This window comes from Anastrepha obliqua, chromosome 1 (assembly GCF_027943255.1).
Source record: "Anastrepha obliqua isolate idAnaObli1 chromosome 1, idAnaObli1_1.0, whole genome shotgun sequence".
Taxonomy (NCBI): domain Eukaryota; kingdom Metazoa; phylum Arthropoda; class Insecta; order Diptera; family Tephritidae; genus Anastrepha; species Anastrepha obliqua.
The window spans coordinates 73,441,996-73,467,757 of record NC_072892.1 but is presented as its reverse complement, the minus strand read 5'-3'; the positions used below and the strand labels follow the sequence as shown (position 1 = coordinate 73,467,757).

At 36.7% G+C, this 25,762-nt stretch overlaps 1 protein-coding gene across 6 annotated transcripts; it reads left to right on the top strand.

Moving 5' to 3' along the window:
• The first annotated feature begins 8,516 nt into the window (after positions 1–8,516).
• On the top strand, positions 8,517–24,694 carry LOC129235397 (organic cation transporter protein). 6 transcript variants are annotated; one of them, XM_054869217.1, is made up of 8 exons: positions 8,517–8,623; positions 13,194–13,808; positions 15,278–15,579; positions 15,659–15,808; positions 21,730–22,135; positions 22,243–22,484; positions 22,566–22,839; positions 24,284–24,694. In XM_054869217.1, exons 2-8 carry the CDS (start codon positions 13,633–13,635, stop codon positions 24,438–24,440), a joined length of 1,707 nt encoding a protein of 568 aa, XP_054725192.1. In that variant the 5' UTR covers positions 8,517–8,623; positions 13,194–13,632; the 3' UTR covers positions 24,441–24,694. The 6 variants fall into 6 exon arrangements, with proteins under 6 accessions (XP_054725192.1, XP_054725191.1, XP_054725189.1 ...); XM_054869216.1 differs by having other exon boundaries at positions 13,160–13,808; XM_054869214.1 differs by lacking the exon at positions 8,517–8,623 and adding an exon at positions 8,837–9,221.
• The last annotated feature ends 1,068 nt before the right edge of the window (positions 24,695–25,762 follow it).

Below are 25,762 nucleotides of genomic sequence, written 5' to 3'. Positions count from 1 at the left end.
GGTTCGCGCGACGCATCGAAGAAAATTTTGTTCAGCGATGAAGCTCACTTTTGGTTGAATGGGTATGTCAATAAGCAAAATTGTCGCATTTGGAGTGAACATAATCCACAAGCCATTGCTGAGACGCCGTTACATCCTCAAAAAGTCACTGTTTGGTGTGCTCTATGGGCAGAGGGAATCATTGGTCCATATTTCTTTAAAAATTGAAGCCGGCTATAATGTTACAGTCAATGGAGAGCGCTATAGAGCCATGATTAATGACTTTTTCGTGCCTGAATTGGACGATGTTGATGTGGACGACCTTTGGTTCCAACAAGACGGCGCTACATGCCATACAGCCAACGCAACAATCGATTTATTGAAGGAAACTTTTGGTGAGCGCATTATCTCGCGCCGTGGACCTGTGGCGTGGCCTCCAAGATCGTGCGATATAACACCGCTGGACTATTTTTGTGGGGCTATGTGAAGTCGCTTGTCTACGCAGATAAGCCCGAGACGATTGACGTCTTGGAAGAGAATATTCGGCGCGTTATTGCTGACATACGGCCCCAATTGCTGCAAAAAGTGGTCGAAAATTGGGCCTCTCGGCTGGAATTTATTCGAGCCAGCCGCGGCGGCCACTTGCCCGAAATCATTTTTAAAACATAATGGCAAACCCTTATCTTTATAATAAAGCTAAATTCTTGGCCATAACATTAAATTATATACGTTTTATTTCATCTTGAAAACTTAACCTCTAAAAAAAACACTCTTTATATAATTATTCTGAGCGCCGTACGGATAAGGAAAAAAGTACTCACTTCTGCAAAATTTCAGCAAGTGGAATTTTACAGTACAGAATATGACACAATGAGATTTTCGTACCCCATGCTCTTTAGAAGTAGGTTTACTATCGTCTACATTTTTATGCCCAACCACTGTATACATGTATAAGGGAACTAGAAACAGTTGTACAAAATGCTAGCTTGACAAATTGAGTTCTGATTTTAGAGTTAGGGAACGTAGATATTTATAGCCGCACGCAAACCCTCGTATTATATGCATTTATATTCACATTTTTTTCATATCATATCATATCTTCATATCAATATTGTGCTATTGAGGTATAACCTATGGGCATACTAGTAATTTCTCCATATGCGTTTAAATTGTAATATTCATTCATAATTTTTAAATATAGTAATTCGAGGCTCGATAACATTTCTATTGTAGTATTCAAAAGCTCATCAGCAGCCCAATAATTCGTTATTTTGTTTTTAACCTGTTATTTGTTATTTATTAATTAACTATATCTTAAATCAATAATTTTCAACAACAATAATCAGCAAATGACTGTAATTTCAATTGTGTAACAAAATTTATTTAGCATTTGTTACGAAAACCAAGTTCACTGATTCTATCAGAAGCAGAAATATTAATTTAAAAGTGCACCTCTTTTCAGCTGCGTACTAGGAATTAAAGAACACTTGTGTATCTACATAAGCGCACACAAGGTGTCTGGAATATTACAATTACACACATTTTAAAAACATAAATTTTTAAATATGATCTGACTTTGTGGAAAATCCTCATACTTGCCCTTTAAAGTAAGCAAATTTAGCTGTAGGCACACTTCATACACTTAAATAGGGTTAGAAGAAGACTAACCCCAAGGGCCATATTCTTAAGGTTTTTAGATTTTTATGCAAATTCTGCATACTTCTTCTTCGGTTGCGTTGGTGGGGCTGGCGCTCCACACACATTCCATGCTGACGAATATTATACAATATGAAGACAATAAATACTTCCACCCTTTTACCCCTGTATGAAGATTTACTACATTGCAATGATGTAGGAGGATCGCTAAAGTGCATGGGATTTAACACGTGCTGGCTGGCGAAAACTTTTACTAAGCGCTTGCTTACTAAAGCGGCAAAAATCGTACTTGCTTGAGAGGGAATTTTAATCTCTTCATCCAAATCTCCAAAATTAAAATGTTCGTTAGTGGCTTGGGGATTAAACTAAAATGAGCCAAATAGAAGTGGTCTCTAATATCGGTGCCGAAAAATCCATTTAATATTGTAATAATTAAAAAGTGAAGAAATGGGAATTTGTAATCGCCTTCCGAGGGATGAAACGAATAGCTTTTCCTATCAAATAATGGACTATGAATAAGTTCGTGCGGTTTTACAACAGATGGCGTAACTTGATTATTATTCCATCGATCCACATTTCCAAACATTCATTGGAGAGCTACTGTCGTAAGGCACAAACGTCAGTATAAGTTTTTTATTTGAAGCGTAAACAACAATATTTTTACCACATCAAAATGTCGAATTTCGTGCCAAATAATGTGTTTTTGCGGGGAATTCTTCTTCATTATTTTAATATGAAGAAAAAAGCAGCCGAAAGTCATCGTATCTTGGTGGAAGTTTATGGTGAGCATGCTCTAGCTGAGCGAACGTGCCAGAAGTGGTTTGCACGCTTTAAAAGTGGTGATTTTGGCTTGGAAGACGAAGAACGCGAGGGTGCGCCGCCAAAGTTCATGGATACCGAATTGGAGGAATTGCTCGATCAAGATCCGGCTCAAACGCAAGAAGAGGTTGCAAAAACTTTGGGAGTTGATCAATCAACCATTTCCAAACGTTTAAAAGCCATGGGAATGATCCGAAAGGTAGGCCATTGGGTGCCGTATGAATTGAAGCCAAGAGACGTTGAACGCCGTTTTATGGCATGCGAACAACTGCTTCAACGGCACAAAAGAAAGGGTTTTTTGCATCGAATTGTGACTGGCGATGAAAAGTGGGTCCATTACGACAATCCAAAACGTCGGGCAACGTATGGATACCCTGGCCATGCTTCAACATCGACGTCGGCGCAGAATATTTATGGCCTGAAGGTTATGCTGTGTATCTGGTGGGACCAGCTGGGTGTTGTGTATTATGAGCTACTGAAACCGAATGAAACGATTACGGGGGATGTCTACCGACGACAATTGATGCGTTTGAGCCGAGCACTGCGAGAAAAACGGCCGCAATACGCCGATAGACACGACAAAGTTATTTTGCAACATGACAATGCTCGGCCACATGTTGCACAAGTGGTCAAAACATACTTAGAAACGCTCAAATGGGATTTCCTACCCCACCCGCCGTATAGTCCAGACCTTGCGCCATCCGATTACTATCTCTTCCGATCGATGCAACATGGCCTGGCTGACCAGCACTTCCGTAATTACGATGAAGTCAAAAAATGGATCGATTCGTGGATTGCGGCAAAACCGACCGAATTTTTGACAAAGGGAATCCGTGAATTGCCAGAAAGATGGGAAAAAGTAGTAGTAAGCGATGGACAATACTTTGAATATTAAATTTGTAACCATTTTACGTCAATAAAGTTTCAAATTTCGAAAAAACCGCACGAACTTATTCATAGTCCTATAAAAAGGCGTTTTCATCATCTGCTACTCCATTAAACCTTGTAGTTATGCACAAATCTATTCAGCGACGGTTCCCGTATCACTTAGTTGATGGATTTTGACCACTTGGGTTGACCACTTTTCCTCGGTTCAAATTAAGCGCAAAGGTTGAAATATCCGCTAAGCATTGAAAGTTCGGTTTCGCACTGCCTCTTTTATACTTGTTTTTGTGCATAATTTAAGTCTCGCCGTTAGTTGTCGCACTATATAATTTTTCAGCTTATCGTATTGTTATGGACACAGGGCCTGGACGCCGAAATAGGAAATGCTACGCAGTTTTACCGGTGACAGCTCCGGATGTTCTTCTGTAAGGGAGTCTTATAACTGTATATGAATGTACCGTCCGGTTCATATTTCGTCTTAGCCAGATTCCATACCTCAGCGGCTTTGCCTGTTCTTTCATTTCCACTTAAACTAATACGACCGTGAATAATGGCGAGATAGTTGACCAGCTCCACCAGCTACTTACACCTCTGTAAGTTTACATAATATATATAATATATATATATATATATATATATATATATATATATATATATATATATATAATTGGCGCGTACACCCTTTTTAGGTGTTTGGCCGAGCTTCTCCTCCTATTTGTGGTGTGCGTCTTGATGTTGTTCCACAAATTCCGAACGGCAGATATTTTTTATGAGCAACTTTTTCATGGCAGAAATACACCCGGAGGTTTGCCATTGCCTGCCGAGGGACGACCGCTATTAGAAAAATGTTTTTCTGAATTTTGGTGTTTCACCGTGATTCGAACCTACGTTCTCTCTGTGAATTCCAAATGGTAGTCACGCACCAACCCATTCGGCTACGGCGGCCGCCGTACAACTATTAATTTAACCCTTCATTGAATACCATCAGAGTTCTGGTACCAGAAGGCTTGATGAGGCATCTCTTCTTCTAGCTATCTTATGGATTTTTATATTTACATATTTAGTTGAGTTCGATTAAAACAACTGAACTCAACTTTTATTAAAATTTAAGGGCTGCATATAAACGTACCTATATAGTGTGCGATATCGTGACCTAAGAGCTGGCGAAGTAATAAGGGAGGCAATACGTAATTGTCTCAGGCATGCGATCGTGCCGCTTTTCGAACACTGATCACTGTAAAAGTAATCATAGACAACGACTAAAAACAAACAAATTATTAATATATTGTGTGTACCACATATAACAGTACGTACATATAAATATGTGTGTCAAAAGTATTCGAACTGATAGCCTGTAACTTGATTATCCAAAATAACTAAATTTCCGAGATTCATAACTTTAACAAATACCGAATATATTTTATTATCACTTATGTAAGCAGCAGTTGTAGCCGAGTGGGTGTGTGGGTTCGCTGGGACCCGGGTTCAATGTCCACTGCATTTAAGAAAAATTAAGGCCGAAAAAAGTTATTTTTAATAGTGACCGGTAATCGGCGGGCAATGGCAAATCTCCGTGTAGATTTCTGTCTGCTAAAAATTATCTGCCGTTCGGAGGCGGTAAAAAATTGTGGGGCAAACAGCTCAGTACTAGGCATGTAAGTGCTAATATAGGGTTATTCAATAGGTGCGCTTCAACTTTTTTCCGATAGGGAGGGCGAACGACGCAATATTTTTTATTTTCGCTTGTCATTTGTAAACTTCATTAGTATACATTTTATCATGGAACGCTACACACTTGAGCAACGATTGCAAATCGTGCAAATTTTTTATGAAAATAATCGTTCTGTTGCTGCTACTTTAAGAGCATTACGGCCATTTTACGGTCCATTTAACAAGCCGTCCCGTTTTGGGGTTATGTGAAGTCGTTGGTCTACAGTAACAAGCCGGCGACGATTTGTGAGCTCAGAGCCAATATTGAACGCGAAATTGCTGGAATTTCGGCCGATTTATGCAAAAGAAATCGAATTTCATACTTAAATGTATATGTTCAAACTCGATAATAAAAAAAATTAGTTAAAAAAGTCAACCCGTTTGTGTTTTATTCAAAAAAGTTCGAAAGTTCATGCGCTCTTACTGAAAAACCCTATAGAAGCGGCTTTAAATAACGAGACTGACGCTATAAAATACTTAACTTAAAACTTCAAGGGAATGTTTCTTTTGTAGAGTCTTTTAAAACGGATCGGGAGTAATCACAATGAGAAAACAAGTAAAAGGGGCGTGGGATGCCCTACCTCGCTGGAGATTTCTTGATAGACACTGTAGTAGTGTTTTACCTTAATCTAATAGCTGGTGATCCAGTGAAGGTGTCAGTTCAAACCACATAGAGTAGCAATTTGTTTCGATATTGACGGGAGGGCGTGTCCGGGCGGAAATTATTCCCAACATCTCCTCTGGAAATGTTTAATAGGAAATTTTAATTTTTGTATTTTTGTAAAGGGTGATCAGTTTAGAGGTATCGGATCTTAAATTGAATTAAACCACAAGTTTAAATTGATTGGGAATCTTTATTATTTTTGTATAGAACCATTCGTGACATTTATTTTTTAAAGATAATATCACGTAAACACCACTTTTTAATGACTCGCTGGAGCAATTCGGTCGGTATCTCGTGAATAACTTTAGTAATGTTGTCTTCTAATACCTCAGTTGAAGCTATTTTATCTATAAAGCATTTAGACTTTACATAGCCTCACAAATAAAAGTTCAAAGGCGTTATATCACCCCATCTTGTTGGCCAATCCACTGATCCGAGAGATAAACACCGAAACTACGACGCAGTAAATCCATTGCATCACGGGCATTATAGCAGCTCATAGGCTGTACCAAATGAATGACTTCGGTTTGCTCTTCAGCCCAAATACGACAATTTTACTTATTGACGTAGCCATTAAGCCAAAAATGGGTCTCATCGCTGAAGGGTTATGTACACCATAAGTTAACCGGAACGTACGATGAACACTTTTCACAGAGCGTAATCCAGTTGTACCATTTTTAAATGTTTTTGAGGCGTCGTTCCATGATGAAATCTGAATGAGTACTGAAACAATTACTAATCTGATTACTCTTCATAATTGCATTTTTGGGTTATTTTCACATTATTTTTTACATTTCATTTAAAATATGTACATCCTTGCCTATAAAAACTTGTGTGCAAAAAAACTTTTTTCTATAACTGTAACTATCTGTTAACTATATTTAATACAAAATAATAAAATACTGGTACATTGCACTTTTAACTAATTTGCCATAACGTTTCTCTAATCCACTGTGAATAAAACTGTACAATATGAAGATCATAAGTTTAGTCTGAATCAGAAATTCTAAGACACATTTTGAAAACAACTATTTCAAACATATATCATCTAGGTGAGCTAGAAAAATTTTAAGAAATCATAAAGTTGAAATATTTTAAAAATTTGTAACTTCGATAAAGACCATAAGCGCCAATTAGGCATATAAATATAATAAAATTTGAGGTATATATTTTTCCGATACCTAAAGGGTACATTTGAACAAACTTCTAAACCAGGATCACTCCTCATCCTGCCCAAAAATATGAGCCTGAGATAAATATTTATTGCCTTTCACTTAGTCTATAACCGCCAGCAGGTACTATGGTATATCAAATATATTTATTGACCGCCGAACTGGACATTCTCAACACGCAAAGGTATATAATTCTTTTGTCTAATGTTGCCCTCAAACACTCCAAGGGCCGCCGAATCGAATGTTAAAATAAGGTAAAAGAAGTTGCAGAGGCACATTTTACGCTGAGGCTACAATATGCACTAAAAAAAACTATTAAGATGTTTTCTTAAGGCAAGTTTTCTAATCGGCTGTTTTGGCAAAGTAACCATATGTATTGACAGATCATTCAGGAGAGAAGGAAACTTTACTTAGAGCGTATTATTTATAACATAAGTAGTTCAACAATTTCGGCACCTTTAACTTTTTATTCTTACCTATTCGATTACTATAGTGATGGTCATCCATTACCTTCAGGCTGCTGTTGTCGTAAAATTCATTTGGTATAGTCAATTTATAAATGGATTTAACGTCGAATAATCCTGGTTCTTTTTGAGTGAGAAAATTAAAATGGGACTTTGACTATTGCCCATGCCATGATTCCATGCCTTAAATATGACTCTGATAAGGTTTGATAGAGTTGTGTAAGAACCGCGTAGCTACTGCAAAAACTTGGATGCTTGAGAAAGGAAGCTTCTTTGTAAGATGGTTGATGTGAATGGCTTGTTGTGAAGTGTTGGTTTGATATCCGAGAGGCTGAGGTTGTTTGATATGCAATATTATCAATGATATGGCATGAGGAGAAAGAAATAGCGAAACAAAATGTTGCAATGCTTGGTAGGATCACATGCAATATGTGCAGCAAGTTTGAAAAAGTTTCATAAATGTATAATTTACTCGACAGAAGGGATGATGCGACCATTTTCGCCAATGGAATAAGATTTTTTTTTGTGATTTAACTAATCTAAAACGATTATTACTAAAATTGTGCTCAGAAGCAACGCGCTCAGTTTTGAAAATCATCCATTAATGAAAGGTTGATGTGGTCACTCACCGACTTTGTCCATTTTATTTGTCCATCACACTTTTCCATACCAAAATTAATATAAATTTTACTCAAGTTATTTCTTGCATAGACAACCGAAAGAAATCATGGAATATGTATATTAAATTTTGGTAAATATTCTTTAGAGGAACATTGTATTTTTGCATATTTGAAGATTACCGTGATATGGAAGGTGGACATATTTAATGCTCCATTTTGTGAAGTGTCTCAAGTTTCACTTATTCTATCGTGTGCATGGACGAACGTTTGGGTATAAAAATATGAAAGATGCAAAAGTGATAGCGTGTTTTGTTAACTTTCGAGCTGCATAAAGAGATGGTGGGTGAGACGTTTCGAGAAAATGCAGCCACTAGCATTGATATTTGAAAAAGATGTATATGCATATATATATACATATAGAATATAATACATGTATATGTATATATATACATATAAATTTATTTGAAGCTAATTATACGCCGATCATGACAGCGGTGACAGTATAATAAAATGTACAACAACAAAGCGGGCAGTAGCCAGATCACAGTTAAGAGTGTAAGCGAACGGAAGTTACAGTCGGCGCTTTGCGGATATGGCGAATGACCGAATAATCTAAATATAACAGTTTATTACGTTTTTCAAGAAATCGCGCGAGTATACAATTTTTTGTTTCAAAATATTTTTTTTTAATTACTTAGGAGTACTTCAAAGGTTTTCATGTCTGAGCGCTTCAGTCAGTAGGAGGACTTGTTACTGCAATTTTCTATGTATATCACTACCTACCAGTAGTACGAGTAGTACATTTGTACACTGATTATGAAAATTCCACGCCGCAGATGTTTTGTTTACTCGCCAGCGGCACTGACCACTGCAGACTGCGCCCTCCTTCCTTCTGCCCGTATCATTGCAGCAGAAGTAGCTGTAGTTACGCACGGGAAAATATGGTTTTCGCTCATTATTCTTTTCTTCTTCTTCTGATTTTTCGGTCGCTTAGCATTTTAGCTTTTGTTCTAGCATCAGATTGTTATGATGTGCGTATGCGAGAGTTGCAGGTGGGAGGGAGTGTAAAAAATGTGTTGTAAAAAGCCTGCAACCCCATGATACGCGCATCTACCGCAATCACAGTTAGTCGCTGCATTCGCTAAGCTCTGGTGTGTGATCGCGGTCGTTCGCTAGGCGTTTATAAGCTTTGTTGTGCTGTGTACTCCTGAACTTGAAACAATTCATTAGAATATAACAAGGAAAAAAGATGGTATTTTCACTAATTCATATTAATTACGGTGATTAACATGCAACGATATTTAAAAAATGCAAATGAAAATCAAGAAATATTTACATATGTGTGTGAAAGCGTACGAAAAATACTGAAATCACGAATGTGTGGCGAAAAGTGTGTAAATTTGGAATTGAGTTAAATGGTGTGACAGAACTCGTTGGTAATAAATTAGGTGGGAAAAATATATGATATGAACAAACGAGGGCAAGTAAAAATAAGATAAAAATAAATTTAAGCGCTAAAATAAATAGAAAGCAATTAAAGCTTGAAAGGTTATTAAATAGTAAATCAAAAAGTGGTTCCAATAAATTTTAATATTTCAATAAAATAATAACAAAAGGTTGATGTATAACTAAAGTGATGTAAAAAAGTGTATAAACAGTCCACAAAACCTACTTTGGAGCCTAAGCATTTTCGAGAATAAAAGGGTATCGTATTTGAAATGTCGCACTCGGTGGAATGCGTCAAAAAGTGATGAAATAGAATATAATGCATATGCATACTCACTTTTTCATTTTCTCATCAATTTAACGTTTTAAATGACTTTAAGTTACCAAAAGATATAATTCCGAAAAATATTTTTAAATATAATATATATATTGAAAAAAGTTCTTGCTTACTTTTCACAGTAGTTGTTCTTGCGAAAAAAACATATATCTGTGTACTTTTGTAGCACAACTTAAGTCGACGTTTTCCTCTTAATTTTCTCGAAGTATTTAATTTTTAAAAGCTCAATATACCTAGCACTAAAGTTTTCCGCGATAAATCAGAATGTATTGGCTCAAAGCAAAATCATTTAAAGTCACACAAGTAAAATAAAAAAATAAATAATTGGCGCGTACACTTCTGTTGATGTTGTTCCACAAATGGAGGGACCTACAGTTTCAAGCCGACTCCGAACGGCAGATATTTTTATGAGGAGCTTTTTCATGGCAGAAATACACTCGGAGGTTTGCCATTGCCTGCCGAGGGGCGACCGCTATTAGAAAAAATGTTTTTATTAATTTTGCTTTCACCGAGATTCGAACCAACGACCTCTCTGACCTGAATTCCGAATGGTAATCACGCACCAACCCATTCGGCTACGGCGGCCGCCCAAGTCACACAAGTAGTTTTGTGAAAAATTTAGAAATATTTTTAATTTATGTGAGACGCTATCCATGGTAAAAAATTCCAATTTTGTGAAAAATATTTAATTCCAATAATCAGTTGGGACTGATGAGAAGAATAAATTCAAGCAATTTATTTCCGATAGACTTATTTATGATATTTTAGAGGACTTTGTCTCATCCCTCCCTATTTAGTCTGTGATATTTGCTTACCATATTACATTTCATATGATATCGTAAGATGGTAAACAACATGGTATTACTAAGTAAAGAGAAACGGGAACATTTGCCTTTAAAAACTCTTATAAACAGTGGCTCGGTTTTCGTTCAGTTAAACTTTTGTAACGTGTAATATTCTTTGCAACAAGAGTAGACCCGGCGTATGAAAGTGATATAAATAAAGAATGTAATTTTTAATTTTTTTTAAATTTTTTAAATATTTTTACAATAATAAATTTTTTTAACAAATAACTGCTTAGCAGCGCTAGCACCAAAGGCCTTCGGCTATATATAATTTTTTAAAAGTAATATATTTATTTAGAAACAAAATAAAACCCTACTCCATTCAAAAATATTTAAACAAATGTTTAGAAAATAATTAAATGCCAAACAAGCGTTAAGGACTGACACATCATTACAGCAAACAAATTGTCGCTTGTAACAATTATGTTAGATTAGCTGCGCAAAACGGAAGGTTAATGAGTAGAAAAAAGCGATTAATCCGGTTTCAAGCTGGTTCAGGTTCTAGTTCACAAAATTCTCCGCCACTAGGATCTCGAGCCACATATTGTTTAGGTACATATGTCCATATGTCTGTGCGGCTGTGGTACATTTTTTAACTCTGACGTAGGCCCCTGTAAAAATTTCAGAATGTCATTTTTTTTCTTAAAAATCTTAATCAAGATATTGGATGACAAAATAATAACTTTTAACGAAGCTTTATTCTATTTGTGCTATTTAAAGTGGACGAATACTCGACAAGTTTTTTGCGTAGAAGAAGACAAAAGATATATAAAAAAATTGTCAAAAATGAACGCTATTTTTGGACCACTTCAAGCTTGCACTTAATGAGCTATTAACATGTACACATGGAACATTACTGACAATTCTAATTAAAAAGTCTAAAATTTTGATGGAAATTTGTTGAATTTGTTTCCAAATTTGCCAAAAGTCTAAACTTGAATTAATGTGGTTTTAATGTGGAATTAACTAATATATATTTGGAACTATATTGTCAAAACTTGTCTATAAGTCCCTGGACTATGGTTATTAAGGGTGTGCTGTTTTTTTTTTTTGAGTAAAAAAATTCCGGCTATATAACTTTTATTCGACGAAGTCTGTTTTTTAAATTTTAAAGGCCGTGCGGACTAACTACACCAACATTTTTAATTTATGCTGACCAAAAAAATTGGTTTTTACCCAATATGTGAATATCTATAGAAGTATCTACGTAGTAGTATTTCATATGCCGATCTTTTTGAAAATGGGGTACTTAAAAACTTTCCAAAAACCAAACTTATAAACAAATTACGTAAATTGTGTTCTTCTATGCTGAATATAATTTTGAATATGCAATTAAAATTTCTACCTGTGAGGATTTGTTACGCTATAAGTCTGGCAGGTTTGAAAAAAGTGCTATAGTTTGAAGACAAATCCCTTTAAATGTTTGGTACTGTGCGCATCGGCCTGAAGTGAAGTTTTCAGACATGCATCCCACTTTCAACCTTCGAGTATGTAATTTTTAAGGTATTAGAGCATCTCTTAAGTAAACAAAATAAAATATATAGTATACGAGTATAGTTGTAATCTCTTATCTCTCTCACCTGCAATGGTTACAATTTGAACTGTGGTATCTTAAGCAGGAAATCTTATTTCTATTCCATGCGCCGCTTAGAAACGGGATATTCTTTCGTTTTTCTTAACCCTGGGCGTGCATTCGATTAACAACAACAATCGTATTTCGCTTCTTATCTCTCCTTGAAGCCATTATATATGCAATATGGGAAGGGATGCGTAAAACTGAATTCATGAAAAATACATTTTTAAATTTTTAACCGTTGTTTGTTTCTTATTTAAATTCAAAGTTGTTACTCGTTTCGACTAAAAAAGCTCGCAGATGGAAGCAAAAGAGCGAAGCACGTCCGGAGTTAAAAGTTTATTTCTCGTTTTACTCGTAGATAAGTCAAATATATAAGTCTAATAATTAGACAAAATCTAATAAGTAGAAACAAAACCTAATAATTTGAAACATTGTTATAGAAGACAATTTTTGATCTCTATATCGTTCGGCGGCCGGCGTAGCCGAATGGGTTGGTGCGTGACTACCATTCGTGATTCAGAGAGAGAATATCGGTTCGAATCTCGGTGAAAGATCAAAATTAAGAGACAAGTTTTTTCTAATAGCGGTCGCCCCTCGGCAGGCAATGGCAAACCTCCGAGTGTATTTCTGCCATGAAAAAGCTCCTCATAAAAATATCTGCCGTTCGGAGTCAGCTTAAAACTATAGGTCCCTATATTTGTGGAACAACATCAAGACGCACACCACAAATAGGAGGAGGAGCTCGACCAAACACCCAAAAAGGGTGTACGCGCCAATTATATACATATATACATATATATCGCTCGAAGAGTTAATAAAAATTAAAAAAAATTGCGTTGTGCAAAAACTACGTATGTAGTAGATATTTAATGCGTTGAAAACCGATAGTGCAAAGTTTACGAATATGTTTTAAAAAGTTCCCAAAGACAAAACAAAAAATAAAAAAATAATATGAACATAATATGTATTTATATTTTAAATAAAAGTGTGTTAAAAAAGCACGAGTATGTATTCCTGCAGATAAAGATGACATTAAAAAAACAGCAAAGGTTTCATATGATTAAGAGTTCCTTGAACTCATAAAAAAATCAACCAAACTCAAAAATTGAAGTGTACATTTTAATAAATTCTGTCAGCATCGATTGAAAATAATGAATTAAAATATCAAAATAAACAAAACAATAAACAAAAAAAGTTCTCCGTGTAGCGCTCGCGAACCTTTCTTTTTCGTTAATTGATAGGAGCAAAAGCCACCGCGCAGCAACTGTCGAGTATTTCGTGGCGCAGCACAACAACTGTTGTATTGCGATAACAAAATTGAAAACGCATCTGCAGGCAAGCAATTTTCCCAGCTTAAAATACGTTTACAAGTGCTACAGTTCAAATTGAGTCCGAGGTGAAGCGAACAAAAGAGTTGGAACGGGATAGATTTTCTCAACCTCGCTTCCCGTTGGAGTGAATGCAAAACGCTGTACCGGTCTCACCAAAAATGTTGGAACTCGATAAAATCTTGGAGAAATGTGGTGATTGTCATCGTTTGCAGGCGCTCATGTTGTTGCTCTTCTGCATCATCAATTTGCTATCGGCGCTTCATTACTACTCACAAACGATCATAAGTTTCGTGCCGAAATATTGGTAAGTCACAACTACATACATACGTATATACAATATATGTATACGGTGGTTCCTTCGGGATCGGGTGACTTAGCTGGGCTCTAAGGTACCGTGGGGGTCGGCAGGTTGTGATAGCCTGTAGTAGCAGGTTAGCTGTGAATAAGTTTTAAACAAATAAACAACCCCCGACAATGAGTGCCCGGAACGTAGGATGCGGTAGGATGTAATTGTGTTGCTCACTACTCATATATTTACTTTGCCTAAACGGCAGAGCAGCGCAACGGATTCGCCAGGTGGGGTTGCAGTCGAGATAATTCGTGATTGTGTTCCGATTCTGCTTATTTTCAAAACGTAAGTATATTTTTGGCATTAGTTAAATGGTGAGAAATATGCTTCTAAAGGGATTTTCAATTGGCGGGGGTCGATTTTGGCGCCCTGTGGCAGCCATTTTGTTTTGGTGACATCTGTCAAATCTTTTGTTTATTATTCAGTTGTTTATGCCAAATCATCATAGCAAGTTACACGATTGAACAGCACGTTGAAATGATAAAACTTTATTATAAAAATGAGTGTTCATTAACGCAAACGTTGCGCGCATTGCGCCCATTTTTCGGTAGACGTGGTGTCCCTTCCAATTTCTTATGGCCCATATTGAACCATATGAACCTAGACGACATGTGGTTCCAGCAGGACGGCGCTACGTGCTACACAGCAAACGCCATTTCATTCCATTTCAACATCTACCCGTCCTTATTTAAAAACCCTTTATAAAATGGTCGAACAGTTCGACTTCAGTGCCACCGAGAGGGTTAGGATTGAAAAGTGTGGTGGTGCACCGACCTGTGGGGCTACATTTCTGCCGTTAGTTATAATCGAAAGACTGACCCTAAAACCTTCAAAGGCTGACTCTTGCTATGAAGCACATTATGAGTACTTCTCCCCCTATTTTTTTCCTCCATGGCATCATTAGACCTTTTAATAGTATGACACAATTTTTTATTCACACCTGTTTCTTTATCATTGACTAATAACAGATCTCAAAAAGCAGTATCCATCATCTTTTCAATGACAATAACTACAAATGCTTTGTGCGCCAACATTGCCTCCTGCAGCGGCTCAAGTTCTTAGTATTCAATCTTATTTTTGCCTCCAAATTAAAATCCTTTTAATGGATTATTCCTGCTCTTACCAGATTGATTCACACAATTTTTTGAATATCCGCCGAGCTGTTGGCTCTTTTGAAGTGATGTCTCTTGTATGTTCTACTGCGAATAGTCTTTTGTGTTTCTTAACAAGTAACAGCAAAAGGCAGCAAAAAAGCAACAAATCTCATATATTGCTCCGAAACCATATCGAGTAGAGTCCTTCTTTATTTCTCATTTTGGGATAGCCCACTTTGAAAATATTTTTGTGGGATTATTTCAAAATATTGTTGCTCATCAACATTTTTTTATTCTCTATTACTAAGTATTTTCAATCTCTTTTACCAGGTGTACCGATGGTTATGCGAATCCTATGGATGCTTATGCGGAAGCCAGTAAACAGCCGGGTTCTTCATGTTTTCCCCATCGATTTGCAGCTGCTGATGATCCAGCACATGCCAACGTCTCAACGGATTTTTTAGAAGCATGCCAGCAATTTGATTTTGAGTTATATATGGGTTATCAGAGCTTTACAAGTGAGCTGAATTGGATTTGTGATCGCGCTTGGCAGGCAACGCTGGGACAATCGATGTTTTTCGTAGGCTCGGTGGGGGGTAGCTTGCTCTTTGGTTTTCTAGCGGACAGTTTGGGCAAGTTTTAGATGGCATGAAGTTTACTTTATAAAGGTGATATAATAATCTAACTGTATGCATTTCTTTACCCCAACAGGACGTCTTCCTATTTTGATTGTTGCAAATGTGGTGGCTATGATTGGTAATACTCTGACAATTTTTGGCACGACGTTACCTACATTTTCACTATTTCGCTTCCTTTCCGGCATGGCGACGGACAGCAACTTCGTCATGATGTATATTCTAGGTGAGTGATTATTTCTTTGTTAACGTTAGTTGTTGGTACACTAAATAATAGCTAAAATCGAGGTCGCAGCAATAATCCGTGTAAGTAATATTCAGTTTGTTTTGAGTTTTTGTGATAGATGCATGAATTGTCTGACAAACAAGTAAGAACATCAAGGACAAAACGTAGATATGTGGGCGGGTTTCTCAATTTCAAGTTTTAAAGGAAGTATTGTCACGAAATACATTAAAAATGTTAAAACTATTCTTAACAAGATTTTAAAATTTTGGGCGCTTCATTTAATTTTATCTTTTATCAATTATCAATACCTTTTTTTCCAAAATTTTCAAAAACCTCCCCTGATACCTATTTGGTACCATAAAGGAAAGTTTTTTGAAAAGGTATCACATAATAATATACAGTCACTAACACCTTATTTATTTATTTAAATTTAGTCAAAAAGCGCAAAGGTTCTTATTGACTATGGACTTAGTGATTAAAAAGAATACGATTATATTAGCGAACTAGATGGTGCAACATATAAAATAAATGACTTTTAGTTATTGTAAAATCTAACAATATGGAATCTCATTATATTCGCGTAGAGTTCGAGCCAAAGGTGCCTTGGACTTGAAATTCGTTTTGAATATCTGGAAATAAGGGTAAGAGCTTCGTAAAGTTCTCGTCGAAATAAGAAAGTTAGTGCGTTGCAAACAAAACGTACAATCAGTGTCACCTTGAATTAAATTAATCCAATTAATATCGAGCGAGAGCTATAAGAGGGATATGGGACATACTGTTTCACAGATCCTACGGCATATTTAAGAAACATCCACCATTTGTGGAACAACATCAAGACGCAGGCCACAAATAAAGGGGTTTTTAATTAGAGGTGTTATTTTGATATTCAAAGAAATATGCTATTCTTTAATATACATGATCAGATGTTTATTTCATGATAAAGAGGAAGATATGCCGTAAATAGTGGAAAATAACATCAGGCAAATGACCAGCACGACCACGCTTACAGGATAATATCCTTTTCATGAAATTTTCAATAACCGAATTGCAGAGTAGCTGCCCTATGTCCTCGATAGCCTCACGAATTCCATATTTGAGGTCTTGAATCGACCCTGAGCTGTTGATGTAGACCTTCTCTTTCATGTGGCCCCAAAGAAAAAAGTCCCAAGGTGTTAAATCACAAGATCTCGGTAGCCAATTGTGATCACCACTTCGAGAGATAACATGGTCCGGAAACTTTTCCCGTAAAAGATCAATGGTTTCGTTGCTTGTGTGGCACGTACCGCCGTCTTGTTGAAAATAAACGTTGTCCAGATCAATACCATCCAATTCCGGCCATAAAGAATTGTTAGTCATCTCTCGATAGCGCAATCCATTCACCTGTAACACCTGTTTTTGGAAAACCCTTTATATATATATATACAGTGTGGGCCAAATAAGTCCAACTAATGTTAAGCATGAATTGAATTGAATTGTTGGAAATTTATTATGGAATCCTACAGTACAACACAACGCGTTAAAATTATCGAGTTTTTCTATTCTTGTCAACGATCAATTGTTTTAACGCAGCGTAAATAACGACATATGTCGGATGAAGCGCATTTCCATTTAAATGATTATGTCAACAAACAAACTGTAGATTGTGGGGCTCTGAAAATCCAAGGGCAACACACCAACATCAGTTGCACCCATCTAAGTGTACTGTTTGGTGCGGTGTCGATTCAGGAGCTTCTTACAAAACATTGATTGAAAACTTTTTGCGGCCAATGAGAATCCTAATTTGTGGTTTCAACAAGATGGAGCAACTGCGCATACTGATAGGCTTATTTGGCCCACCCTGTATATATATATGTAAATATATTCCATTGCGTAAATGCCTGCGAAGTTTGAACTGTTACATCTAACAAAGCCCAAGATCAAATAATATATGATTTTGAAATAATGTAATTGATATGATTTGCGAATGAAAAATTAGAGTCAAAAAGTACTCCAAGATTTTGATGGCATCCACAAGTTGGAGAACATTATAGAGATGTAATACGGCGATTCTAGAATAGAGATTTAGAGTAAGTGACTTGAACACATTTTTTTTTTATTTAAAGAGGCACATGAATATGCACACCAAGATACAAGTTCATCAAGGGCAGCTTGGAGCTTAAGCACATCCTCTGAGTTTCTTATTGAGGCCAAAATTTTTATGTCGTCTGCTATCTATGCGACACAGTGTCAAAGGCCTTGGAGAAATCAGTGTAATCAGTGCAGTCAGCCAGGTTGGAAACAATGGACCTACCTGTTACAAAACCTTGCTGGTTGGAAGAAATCGGACCTTTCGTAGCAAAGTATATTTTTTCTTAAATATTCTTCTTCTTCTTCTTTCATAGTATTACAACGCGGGGTGCGTCAAAGCTTCCTTCAAAATGCTCCTCCAAAGCGGTCTATCTTGAGCTGTTGCTTCGTAGTTACTTATTTCCAACTTCTTAAAATCGTGTTCCACTGCGTCTATCCAGCGGTTCCTCGGTCTGCCTTTGGACTTCACGCCCATTAGCTTTCCTGTCCAGGCTTTCTTCACGGCACAGGCAGCAGGCATGCGGATCACATGACCTAGCTATCTTTTGCGGTGCGCTTTAACAAAACGTACAACTGTCTCATTCTGAGTTCTGAGTTTCTTTAATATTAGGTTAGGAATAATTCGAAATTAATTTACCCCTTCAAATATGGCAGATTACCTGCAAAATTGACAATCAGCTGTCAATACTGTTTTTAAAGGCTTTTCGTCATATAGCTTGTCTTAGTGGAATATTTTGGAGTTTTTGGTTTGTTTAATTACACTGCCCTGCAAATTTCAATTTTTCTGATGCGAATAAGATGTGACCTAGTGTTCCCGAAGGGAATTTTCGCGCTGAGCACGAATCCGAGTTCATAAATTTTCCATCACGTCAGGTTTTCAAAAAAAGGGGGTTGAAACCCCTAAAAATAGCTTATTCGGCCATTTTTCAAAAATTGTGGAGCAGAACCCTGACGTGCTACGATCTTCGTTATTATCAGTAATTCAAGGTTGAACTTTGCTCTTTAAAATAAGCCCAAACCCAAATTGTTCGCATGCACCCTTAGAGTAGGGGGTGTACTTATGTCTACGGTCGTGTGTCAGACGATGTATTAGATTTGAAAATTTGAATTTGATTTTTTTATTTCTTTTTAAATGGAATGTTTGACTTCAGATTTGTAATAAGCGACACTAAATACCTTAGGAACACTGCACTTTTCATTATATCTTATCTTGGGTGTAGATAAGTTCCTATGTTCATTTTTTTCTCTACCCCCGTAGACATAAGTACACCCCCTACTCTAAAGGTGCATGCGAACAATTTGGGTTTGGGCTTATTTCAAAGAGCAAAGTTCAACCTTCAATTACTGACAATAACGAAGATCGTAGCACGTTAGGGTTCTGCTCCACAATTTTTGAAAAATGGCCAAATACGCTATTTTTAGGGGTTTAAACCCCCTTTTTCTCGAAAACCTGACGTGATGGAAAATTTTTGAACTCGGATTCGGGCTTAGCGCGAAAATTCCCTTTGGGATCACTAGGTCACATCTTATTCGCAAAACCGATGCAGGGCAGTGTTATTATCACCGATATGAAGGAAAGACAAGGAGAACGAATAGAAAATTTAACTGCGCAATTGGCTACTAGTATAAACGGTTGCCCGAAATCTGTAAATGACGTTTGCATTTTATAGTAAGTAATTAGAAGATACGCTTTTTTCTGTTACATGAATTCATAATTAATAATACCTAATAAATATTTTGCCGGTATCCATTTTATTTTGTGTTTACTTTGACGTTTTTCTTTAAATTCGTAAAAATAATTATTTATAAAACAGGAAACACAAGGTTGTATGTAAAAAAGTATGACAATAATCTAGCATTATTTTATAATCTTAGATTTCGGGAGAGAAATATTGTATGGGTAATCTCGCTTTTTAATTACGGATTGGGAATTAAGCACGAAAAAATAAATATTCTACTTATAACAATTGGCGGCCCCGGTAGCCGAATGGGTTGGTGCGTTATTACCATTCGGAATTCACAGAGAGAACGTAGGTTCGAATATCGGTGAAACACATAAATTAAGGCAAACATTTTTCTAATAGCGGTCGCCCCTCGGCAGGCAATGGCAAGCCTCCGAGTGTATTTCTGCCATGAAAAAGCTTCTCATAAAAACATCTGCCGTTCGGAGTCGGCTTGAAACTGTAGGTCCATCCATTTGTGGAACAACATCAAGACGCACACCACAAATAGGAGGAGGAACTCGGCCAAATACCCATAAAGGGTGTATGCGCCAATGATATATATATATATTATATATATATACTTATATGTGAACTTATTATATATGTCTCTTGAAATACTATTGACTGAAAATTCCTACCACGATTCGAATGCAACTTTAAAGGAAGCAAACATCTCCACGATTGTATTTAGTAGCTTCTTGATTTAAAATGGCATACATTTCTGGCCATTTACTAAAGTAGTCAATTACCACCAACACACATTTGTCTCCTTGATTGCTAGTGGGAAAGAGTCCCCTACATCCATAACAATCCGTTCGAATAGGTTCCCTACATTGTACTGTTACATACGACCTTGTTGCATGTTGATCACATTTCTTTACCCAATTAGCTACGGATTATTGACAGCCAACCCAATAGAAGCACCTCGTAATATTTTCGACAGTTTTGGTTATTCCCAAATGTCCACTAGTAAAACCATTGCGCAATGGTCCAACTATCTCAGCTATTTTTAGGACCAAAATCAGCTCATGTTTAGTCTTATTATCCTCACTCTCCCACACACAATAATGGCCGCACCCAATATGCCTGGGACAGAGGGCTCTTATCATCCATATTTTGCCAGTCCAGCCGCGTTCCACCCTCTTTGTCTTCTATGACCTTCACAGGGCCCACGTCGTTACGCTGGTCTTCTTGATCTGATCCTCTATCAATCTCAAATCTATTACATGGTCTTTGCTTTCCACTCGAGAGCAGTGCTGCATTCCAGTCTGCATGGATGTGTTGACAGAGCATCGACATTCCTTTACGATGCTCAATCTCGAAATAAAAACTTTGCAGTCGCTCTATCCATCGCGCTATCTTTCTTTCTGGATTGTTAAACTGAACTAACCACCATAGGGCCGGATGATTAGTCCAGGAATTCGTAAAATGGCTTAAAATGGAAAGCGACAAAATTGTAGTTATCCTTATTGGGGCTATAAAGAGCGCACTTGCTCTTTGATTAGAACTTTTATTTTTATAATATTTATCGGGTTTGCCGATATATGTTCCACCCTTTTATTCAAAATAGTTATCGAACTTGCGGCGATGGATAAAATATACTTTTCAATAAAGCCAATGTTTGGTGTTTTATTTCATTTTAAATTTCTATACACCTAAAAAGCACCCTTTATTGTATAATATTAAGCTTCACCTTAAATTAAAATTAATCTTGTTACTCCATTTAGTTAAAAAAAATTTAGAAAAATATATTCAGATTTAGATATGTACATTAAGGGGATAAATTTATATGGAGCGGTTTTCTCGGCATTCTTCCCTAGCAGACTTGTATTCTACATGCAATTCTATAAAAAAGTGCCGCAATTAAGATAGAAAATAGAAATAATACATCTTCTGTTGAAAAAAATTAAAATAACTGTTGAAAAAAATTAAAATAACTGCAAATGTGGGGTAATTGTAATAGATCAATATTAATCTTTATATCAATGGACTTATTTCTTTAGAATTTGAAGTAGAATCCGAATCTGCTGGAAACGATGCCGAAAAAAAATTAGCTCGCCCTAATGTGCATATACTTTCAATCACTAACTAACATTTTAATTGTAATAATGTATCCGTAATTCTCCTCAGTAATGGAGTACTTGCGTCCCTCGCTGCGCACCATCGGTCTCAGCATCTGCATCGGTTTATTTTACTGCCTCGGCTCAATGGCTGCGCCATGGATTGCTGTACTGTTGCAGACCTGGCGAGGCTTCCTACTTGCCACCTCGGTACCCTTCGCTATTGTGCCGCTCTTCTACTTCATTGTGCCCGAGAGCGTACAATGGCTGATCTCCAAGCAAAAATACGACAAAGCTGTAAAATGCTTAAAACGTGTAGCAAAGATCAATGGACGCGTGGTTGAAGAATCTGTCTACACGGAATTCATAGATGAATGCAAACACAGTCAAGTACATACGAAATCTAGTCCAAATCTCTTTGGGCTATTTGCAACGCCACGCTTACGACGCAACACGCTCATTTTGTTCTTTAAATCGTAAGTCAATTTATTGATTTATACACATGGATTTTTATACGACTGAAACACATATTAATTAACAAGCAATGCGTTTACATATGTGTGTTTATGTGTATTTATCGCAGCATGGTCATCACTTTGTGCTACGATGCGGTGTCGCGCAATGTCCAAGGTCTCGGCATATCGCCATTTGTCATGTTCACATTGAGCGCTACGGCCATATTGCCGGCCTGTATACTGTTGATCGTGTTGCAAGATCGTATCGGTCGTAAAGCGATGGCTTCCATGTCATTACTGTTAAGTGGCATTTTTATATCGGTCACTGGAGCGATACTCTTCTGTACGGAGCGTAGTAGGGGCGATAAAGGTAAGCGTTAGTGAAGTGACGTGAATAAAAGAAATAGCTGTAAAACCTAAATTCCGTTTCCTATTTTTGTTTTCATTGCAGATGTAATACTGGTTGTGATTCTGTCGGTTATAGGACGCTTCGGCGTCACAGTCGCCTACAATTCTGGTGCTCAATATGCCACAGAGCTGATACCGACTTGTGTGCGCGGCCAAGGCGTGGCAGTGGTGCATGTCATGGGCTATGCTTTTACATTCTTCAGCTCGTACATATTGTACACGCGCTCCTTCTTTCAACCCATGCCGGAAATTATATTGGGTATACTTTCACTTTTGGGCGCCGGATTGTGTCTGCTGTTGCCTGAGACACTGAATAGGTGAGTAAAGTGGCTGAGAAAATATCAGGTCAGTCCATAAGTTCGTGCGTTTTTTAAATGTGGTTTTAAAATTAATAAAAAAGAGATTTAAAGTATTTATTAATCAATAATATATTTTCCTTTATTATTTACAATGTCTTCCCAACATTTAGCCAAATTTTTAATTCCCTGTTCGAAAATAGTTTTGTCCTTGGAGCCAAAATACGCTTCGATATTCCTTTTTATAGCTTCCTTTGAGGAGTAGTTCTTGTTACTCATATGGGATTGAAGTCCACGGTAAAGGTGATAATCACAAGGTGCAATATCCGGAGAGTATGGTGGATGCGGCATTAGCTCCCAACCGAGCTCGTTCAGCTTGCCTAATGTTTGCCTTGCGGTATAAGGTCTTCCGTTGTCGTGGTGAAACAAAACTTTGCGTCTATTCACTAAAGACGGTCGATTTTTGTTAAGTGCCTCATTCAGGTTTGATAGCTGATGGGAATAATAATCAGCAGTTATCGTGTGGTTTGGTTCCAGAAGTTCATAATAAACAATACCGGCCATATCCCACCAATAAAATGACATCTCTAGGGGTCGGTTCTGGTGTTTCATCTTTATCTAACCATTGGCGTTTGCGAACAGAATTATTGTAAAGGACCCATTTTTCATCACCAGTAACGATACGGTTCAGAAAAATTTCATTTTCAAGCCGTTGCAGCAGCTCAGAACATACATTCACTCTCTGCTGAAGGTTGGCGGCGGAAAGTCTATGCGGAACCCATTTTCCCAGCTTTGAAACCTTTCCCAACTGAACCAGGTGCCTGTGAACTGTTCCATGTGATGAATTTAACCTCTGAACTACCATATCGACTGTCAAATTTGACTCAGCTTCCACGAGTTCGTGCAAGGCGTCGGAGTTAAAGACTTCACCACAACTAGCGCGCAGGGCATCATCCACGTCGCAGTTACCACTTCGGAATTTTGAAAACCACTTTTCGCAGTCCTTACACTCACGGTATCCTATCCGTGAACAGTGTTTATTTCTGCAGTAGCAGTTGTTGCATTTTTACCACTTTTATAAAAAAATACAAAATATGCCTCTTGTACGCGTTGGAAGACTCCATTTTATTTTTTAACAACACGTGCTTCTTTCCGCGATTAAAATCCCTTGTTGAATGCATAATATATCAAAGAAAATATAAATAGTTCCGTTATATTCCGTCAATAATTTTTTGTATGCAAAAATCGTACAAAAGCGAAATTATGGGTAAAATACGCATGAACTTGTGGAATGACCTGATATTTATTGCGAGTATGTAAAGTTCTTTGTGAAAAAGTAAAAAATGAAAGCGAAAGCTTTTTTGTATGACTATAAAATTGCAATAATCCTTAATTTCGTAGAGCATCAGCTCGTTCATTACTTCATAAGTTAGTATTCTGATTTACTCTTCTCTTTTTGCTCTAGAACTCTACCCACTTCGCTGGAAGATGGCGAAAATTTTGGAAAAAACGAACGTTGGTACAATTTCAGTTTCCTGGAGAAACGCACACAATCGGTTGATGTTCTGGCCACGAATACCGGTTCACAAACTATACGCGATAATACGGCAGGTTATTTTTAGGATATATAAATATTTTTTAATTAGTTTTTTAAGTGTTAAATAAACAATAAGTGTTAGTGAAATTCATTAGTAAATTGAATTAACATTGACATTTGAGTTTTTTGCACCAAGAAGGTGAATAGAAGAATATAAAAGTCTGTAATTTGTGGGTTCATTCGTAATTTAATTAAGCTCCCACTGGGCAGATTTTTATGGGGATGGAAGAGGAAAGGTAAGCGAAATCGCTATTTATTTTATTTTATGTCAAATTACTATATTTTTTTGGGCTCAAATACAGATACTAATACATAATGCAATGATTTCATTGAATTTTTTGCAGCATTCGAAAATGTGAAATATAAAGGGTCTTTCAAAGGTGAGGCCCAGATGTCAGCAGTAAATAATTCTCAGGCGGCCAAGTAGACATATCGCACCCTAAATACAAAAGGGTCACAACTCAAAATGAGCAGAAGCTCAAATATGAACGAGACGTTATCAATAAAACGGTCCACGGATGACATATGGCAAAAATAAATTTTTTGTTTTTTGGTAGGACTGTTATAAGCTTACATGGCAAATTTCAGCGTGATATGTCACATAGTTTGTTTTCTGTGCTACTGTAAACAAGTCAAGCTCGAGTGTGGAAAATTTTGAGTTGTGATTCTTTTGTATTTAGGATGCGATATAGTATGTACAATTTTAACCATGGATACCTACATTATACAGCGCGTTAAAATTATTGAAACTTATTATGAAAATGTTCGATCTTTAAATTCTTGATTTTTTTGTAGAGGTTGGTAAAAAAATTTCAAGAAATTGGTTCTGTCGAGGATAGACTGGCCTTTTTTGAAAAGTAAAGTATATGCGAATAAGTCAACAATGATCCCAACCCTGGTTTGACAGTCTGTTCACGTGCTCATGATGGATATTTAAGTGATCTAATTTTTTACATATAATTGTGAAGGGCCGTATTTTGAATGAAAATAGTGAAAGTTGAAAGAATCTAAATTTGTACCTGTTTTATTTTAAAACAACACCTCGGCGCGTCTTTTGAAATATCCTGACACAACTAAATTGTTTTGTCACTGCACTCTTTTTAAAAATTTCCGTCTTTAGCCACTTCTTTTGCCGTAGAAATCTTTGACTACTTGACTTTTTATATTTTAGTAACAAGTCACTATCACAGACTTCTAATTGTAAATTTGCCAAATATTAATTTTAAAATTCACAATTCGACCAAATGTAAAAAACCGCGCAGTCCACAACAGAATTGCGAAAGATTAACATAGTTGCGGCATAGCAGTAATTATTAAGTATCACGAGCAGTTATAAAGATGAATTTC

Bases quoted from the DNA above. Each gene is read 5' to 3' on its own strand.
- LOC129235397 (XM_054869217.1), top strand. From the start codon at position 13,633: ATGCAAAACGCTGTACCGGTCTCACCAAAAATGTTGGAACTCGATAAA. The intron at 15,580-15,658 runs GCAAGTTTTAGA...TTACCCCAACAG, and splicing joins TTTTCTAGCGGACAGTTTGG to GACGTCTTCCTATTTTGATT. The intron at 15,809-21,729 runs GTGAGTGATTAT...AATTCTCCTCAG, and splicing joins CGTCATGATGTATATTCTAG to TAATGGAGTACTTGCGTCCC.